The sequence below is a fragment of the Rattus norvegicus genome, chromosome 4 (assembly GCF_036323735.1).
Source record: "Rattus norvegicus strain BN/NHsdMcwi chromosome 4, GRCr8, whole genome shotgun sequence".
NCBI classification, from domain to species: Eukaryota; Metazoa; Chordata; class Mammalia; order Rodentia; family Muridae; genus Rattus; species Rattus norvegicus.
In genome coordinates, this window is record NC_086022.1 from 106,398,750 (window position 1) to 106,404,749 (window position 6,000).

Sequence of the window (6,000 nt, forward strand, 5' to 3'; positions counted from 1 at the left end):
CAGGGCACTCCCAACAGCCCACTCTACACAAAAAGCCCTCATTAAACTCAAGAGTTATATTTAGCAAAAAATGGAACACAAGTTATATTTAGATGAAATGACTTAAAAGAATTTTACCAAAAACAGCATGTTTAGACTGATCTGCAAAAGGGGAGAAAAAAACGGTTTTAGATTGGCTAGATGGCTCGGCGGGTAAAGGTGCCCGCTGCCAAGCCTACTGACCTAAGTTTGATCCCGAGGACCCGTGTGTAGGAGGAGGGTACTGCCTCCCACATTGCCCTGACAGGGTACATGCACCCCCCAAAATTAATAAATGGAATGTAACAAAGTGTATGAATCATTTTTAAAAATAGAGGATAGGGGGCTGGAGAGATGGCTCAGTGGTTAAGAGCACTGACTGCTCTTCCAGAGGTCCTGGGTTCAAATCCCAGCAACCACATGGTGGCTCACAACCATCTGTAATGGGATCTGATGCCCTCTTCTGGTGTGTCTGAAGACAGCTACAGTGAACTTATATATAATAAATAAATAATTCTTTAAAAAAAATGAAAAAATAGAGGATAGGTTTTCCCTGGTTGGTACATAAATTCTCCCAAAAAACCTCCCATGCCTGCTCAGAGATTTCTACAGGCACAGGAGGTGGCCCGCTGTGGAGGTGGGCAGTCCTTGGGGAGCACGCTATAGTGGTCAGCACACACCTAAAGCACAGGACTGTTTCACACAGAAGTTGACAAAACCTGACAAAGTTGTAGGCTTCAGGATAGTGATTCCCTACACATCATGCACAGTGCCTCTCCCTAGATGTTATAAACATTCGCGCCGTGGTCACAAAGTACTCCATCAGTATGAAGCTGTCTTGTAAAACCGCATACAATATTGTCGGTTTGGCTCTCCTCTGCCGAAACGACTTTTTTTTTTTTCTTTTGGACATCCACTTTATTTTGTCGTTTTTGTTTTGGGGATAGGCTCTCCCTAAGTAGCCCAGGCTGTCCTCAGACTGGCAATGATCTTCCTGTCTTAGTCCTTAGTGTTCTGGGATTATCAGCAAGTACCACCCTCTATGGCTTAATTTACATTTTCTTAGCAAAATTGTACTCAACCATTTCACAATCTTGTAAACCTGCAAAGTCTCCCCCAGGATGAAGGTATAGTCAGAGGCTGGTGGCTCATGCTTGTGATGTCATAAGAGGATCCAAGCAGTTCAGGGATAGCCTGATCTCTGTAGTAAGTTCTAGGTCAGCCAGGACTACACAGACCTTATCTCATTTCCAAGTACTAGGAATGGTACAAAGTGTGTTCCCGTCTCCGCAAGCCTCAGGTTCCCTAGGGGGCTTGAAAGAGAAGCACACCCACAGTGAGGGACACATCTGTAAACAGTTCTCATCCTCCCTGGACAGGAGGCTCCAAGTTCGAGACCAGCCTGGACTATATAATGAGACCCTGTCTTAAAACCTGTCCCTTAGCTGAGGGTAAGGTGACCTCTCCTCTAAAGAGTCTCAGGAAGAGACCATTTCCCAGCATTCCACCAAGGCCGGAGGAGAAAGCAGAGGAGACTGGCTATAGAGAAAGACAGCCTGACTGCAGGACCGGCAAGTCCCCAGTCCAGGCAGCAGAGATACCAGTGGTGAGTGCTCTGGGCCTCCTGTCTGCAATGCCAAAGTTCATAAGTAATCCTAAAGCACTACAGCCAGCATCCACTTTGACTTCCAGTTTTGTTATGTCCAGAAATCCAGAACAGCCGAGAAACGGTATCCCATTTTAGACATATAGGCCTAAAACAATAAAGCTTACAGTAGAATAATTTAAAGGAGGAACAAGACCTAGACAAAAGACAGATGGAATCATCTAAGTCCAAGAATCTTCTTCCAACCTACCAGCTTCCGCCTTATCCCTCAACTATCTACTTCACTGGGAAACAGCGGCGGTCCAATTTTGCCTGGATGACCACTTGTGTACCATGAATCTTATTAACTATATTGATATGATCATCGAGAAGAAAATAATAATTCCAGCCACACAGTCCAAGCAAGTGCTTAAATGGGTCCTAACCTGGTCTGCTTACTAACCAGGCCCTCTAGGATAGTGTCAAACTAAAAGGAAACTTTCCTGCTACAACAGTGAACTTTGTAACTGAGCAGGGCAGCATGTGAGAAACACCAAAACACCCAGAAAGTTGAACTTACGATTTTAAGCCAATTCATCAGGGAGATAAGATACAGGCATGGGGGTGAGATGGGAATCAAAGTCCCCAGGCCAGTGGGCTAAGAGTTGGTTGTGGAATGCCAGAAACACGGCTCTATGGGAAAAAGCACTGGTCAGCCAAATCTGATGACCTGAGTCGGATCATGGGAACTCACATGGTAAAGGAGAGTCCAACTGACTACCAAAGGCTGTCTTCTGATCTCCATGGAAGTAATAACTCTGGCATAAGCCTCAGATACACCCAAGTGTGTACACACACACACACACACACACACACACACACACGGGAACTCCCTGCACCTGCATGGGAGGGAAAGCTGAGGGTGGTCCCCAACATTTGCACACACCTTCACATTGAAAGAGCCAAAGCAAAACCCTAGATCAATATCCACTTTCAAAGGGATTTCTTGACATCCTAAAGTGCAGCAGGCCTGAAACTGTGAGGGTCTTTCTTCATCCAAGGGCAAAGGCAAGGGGTGTGGTGGGTGTGGTTCTATGCTCCTCTTCATCCATCAGAGCCTCCCTCAACTCCTAACCAGTGAAGAACATCCACACACACTGCACAAACTGAGGAGGCCACTCCGCCGAGTAAGGGCCCAAAACGACAGCAGAACGGCCCATTCAGCACCCCGTTCTTCCTTGGCAGCCCTGGAGTATAATCCTAGTTAAGATGAACTTTTATTCGAGCTTAGTTCCCTCAGGGGTGCACTCCTGAGGAGTAGACGCGCCATACACATAGCCTAGCAGTGAGAATGAATCAACCAACTCTGGAAAGCTCTGTACGAGGCAGAGTTGACGAGCAAGCCGCTGCACAGCAGAAGGGTATGTACCCATCCATCCAACTCAGCATCAGCACAGGAAACTTGGGTGTGGAGTATCGGCTCGAAGGCCCGGCTAGCCCCGAACTGCACCCCTCATTTTCACAGAGGAGAGAGGCGGGAGCTCCGAGCTGGAGAGGGGTGAAGGAATCCGCCCTCATTTGCACATTGTCTGGGGCCGGGTCAATTTGCTTAATCACCGCTCTAAATGCCAGGCACACAGCACACAATGCGCTCCCATTAACAGGTTTAAAGTGTCGCAGCGCTCGCTTTAAATGAGAAAAGCCCGCAACAAAAGGGGGAAAAAGCCAAGTAAGAATGCCTTGGGTCGCCCTCCAAACCATCTCAGAGGAGTTTAAAACCCAGAGTTCTGCAGAAAAATTGAGGCCCTGGTGTGAGGATCCGGGGTGGCTCTTGAATAATCCACACAAAATAAGGAGTTTGTACAGCTCACAGCAGCCCCGGGAACCCGCAGGTCAGAGGACATCTCAAGTCAGGATCCTCCAGGCCCTTGCCCAACTTTCCCCCTTGCCAAATGGAAAGCTGACCAATCTCCAGGAAGGAAAGCGAGACACCCCCCCCCCCAACACACACCCCCCCACCTCCAAAGGCAGGCACAAATCCAAGTTTTCCTCTGGTAGGAGCAAGGAATTTGGGCGGCTGGGAGGACCCACCAGGCCGCAATCTCCCAAAGGCGAGAAGTTAAAAGAACTTTACTTTCATCCCGTTACTGGCCAAAGCAGTCTCATACTAGGCCGCCACAGGGGAGTTTAACTCCGCAAACAAGTTCGGCCCAGGATCGGCTCCAGCAGGAGGCCCCATCCCCCACACCACGAACGAGCCTGGGGGCGCATCCCGCCGGGCGGGACGCCCACCAGTCCCGGCACCGCGGGACTGACACTTACGGTGCGCGCTCCACCAGGAGACAGGGGTCCATTGGAGAGGTATGGGCTGCTCAGGTCTGGAATCATCAGGAAGGGGTACCCAGGGTACGCAGGTCCCTTAAAGAAAGCGCCGTCCTGGGGCCTTCTCACTGCGGACAAAACCAAAGTGGAGTGAGGTCAGGGGTCCCCTAGACAGAACAGCTATCTGGAGCTCGGGGAGGGACTCTGGAACCGGAGCGCCCCTCGAGTGAACCCCAGAGTGACTGCTGCAGCGATGGGAGGAGAGCAGGGGCTCCGCCACACAGGCCATGGTGACCCGTATGGCCAATAGCTGATGGCCGGAGAGTGGAGAATGACGGAGAAGGCACTTACCTTCGGCGAAATAGTCGCGCGGCTTCTGGAAAGCGTCCCGGGCGGGCTGCGGGCGCCTCTCCGCCTGTGGAGGAGACACAAAGGCGAGGGCGGGTGAGCGGGAGCGGGACCCGGGTCCCCCAGGGGCTGACCCTAGGAATCCCTTTACCTCGGAGTCCGAGCTACTGCTCTGATTCTCCGATTCGTTGACCAGGGACGACTTGACCTCATCCAGATCCCTCTGCGCCGAAGCGCTGTCGCTGCTCGGCTCCTGCTCTTCGCCCCCCTCGTCCTGGAAGGGGATCAGCTCGTCGTTCGCTCCGAGGTCGTCCCCTCCACTGGTTGCCCCGGCTCCGGAGCCACCGCCTCCCCCGCCGGCGCCGCCACCGCGGCCACCACCGAGCTGGGGCATGGTGGGGCCACGGGCCGGGGCCGCTGCGCTCAGAGCCCCGCGCCCTGCCTGGCCCGGCCCGGCGCCCCTCCCTCCTTCTCGCTGGCCCGGCTCCGATCGTTTGGCCGCTGCAGCGACAAAGTTTTGACAGGGCGTGGCTCCGTGGGAAGCGGGCCCAGCACCGCCCAGCCGGGGCAAGAAACGCTCGGCTCCGGATCGTCCCGCAGTACGGAACCTAGGGCTCCCCAACTAGCCGCCGCCACCGCCGTTGCCTGCTCGGCCGGGGCGTCCCAGCGCCTGGCCCGCCGGGGAGGGGCGATGGGGAAGGAGGGAGGGACCGCCCGGCGGGGCAGGGGGGCCGGAGGGAGGAGCCCCGGCTGCAAGCTGACACCCGCGCCTCGCGGAACCAGGCGAACTGCAGCGCGCGCACACACACTCGCATTCACACTCGCGTCCTGCTCGCTTGCACCTTCCGGGGACTGCAACTCCCCTCCGCGTGCGACCACCCTACTCCTCGTACTTATCCAGATCCCATCCACTGAACTCCATGGCTACCCTGGGAAGTCCTTCTTGCCCCCTCCCGCTAAGCCCGAGAGTCTGGCCTGCACTCCTTCACATCCCCTAACTTTCTTGGCAAACAACCCCCAGAACTCAGCGCGGGTTCCCACTCAGCTCCCACCGCAGTGGCAGGCAGCACTGCCCCCCTGCGGGAAAGCTGAGGAGTCGCAGATTCGCTGAGCACAACCACTCAGCCCGCGGTTCCTCAGAGTGCAGGATCCCATCAGTCCTACTCAGCTAGATTTTGTGACACTTCGGAAACAAGCTGAGCGGCCTTCCCTTCCCTTTCCTATGCTGTTTCAAGGCATTCCTGTCCCCAAACTGTGTTTTTGATTGCTTCCTCTCAGTAAAGAACCACTGAAACCTTAAAGATCACTCTTTCTTAAAGCCGGAGACAAGGTGTGAAATCCAATACTCACTGTCTTGGGTTCAGGCCGGATTTTAACTGATTTCAAGAGGAAATTATCACCCAGAACTCCCAAAACTGATTAGGAAGCTGCCTACTAGCACCATAAGCAAATTACCTAACCAGCTTCATAGGTAGGGAACGGACTTGAGAGAGCATTTTGGGGCTAACAAAATGGCTCAGCAGGTCCCGGAGTCCTCAGTTCCATATCCGGTACCACATGGTAGAAGTAGAGAACGGACTCCCTTCCAGTTGTTCTCTACCTTCTAGGTGAGGGCCATGCCGCATGAACTCAATCCCTCACAGGTTAAGTGTCGCTGAAAGGGTGGAGACAGTAGAGTGTGTATTTAGCACTCATGAGGTCCTGTGTTCAATCCTCGGGACTAGATA

The 6,000-nt window shown here is 53.2% G+C and overlaps 1 protein-coding gene across 4 annotated transcripts in view; it reads right to left on the reverse strand.

The window, feature by feature from the left end:
• Nucleotides 1–5,263, reverse strand: part of Tcf7l1 (transcription factor 7 like 1) — a 165,121-nt gene extending 159,858 nt beyond the window's left edge. For 2 of the 4 annotated variants that reach the window (XM_039107582.2, XM_006236674.5), the window contains exons 1-3: nucleotides 4,425–5,244; nucleotides 4,277–4,340; nucleotides 3,926–4,053 (exon numbers count right to left, since the gene is read on the reverse strand). In XM_039107582.2, coding sequence (XP_038963510.1) covers nucleotides 3,926–4,053; nucleotides 4,277–4,340; nucleotides 4,425–4,667 — 435 coding nt within the window. In that variant the 5' untranslated portion in view covers nucleotides 4,668–5,244. Of the gene's footprint in view, nucleotides 1–3,925; nucleotides 4,054–4,276; nucleotides 4,341–4,424 lie in introns of all 4 variants that reach the window. The other 2 variants (XM_039107580.2, NM_001107865.1) reach the window with 2 other exon arrangements.
• Between the last annotated feature and the right edge of the window lie 737 nt (nucleotides 5,264–6,000).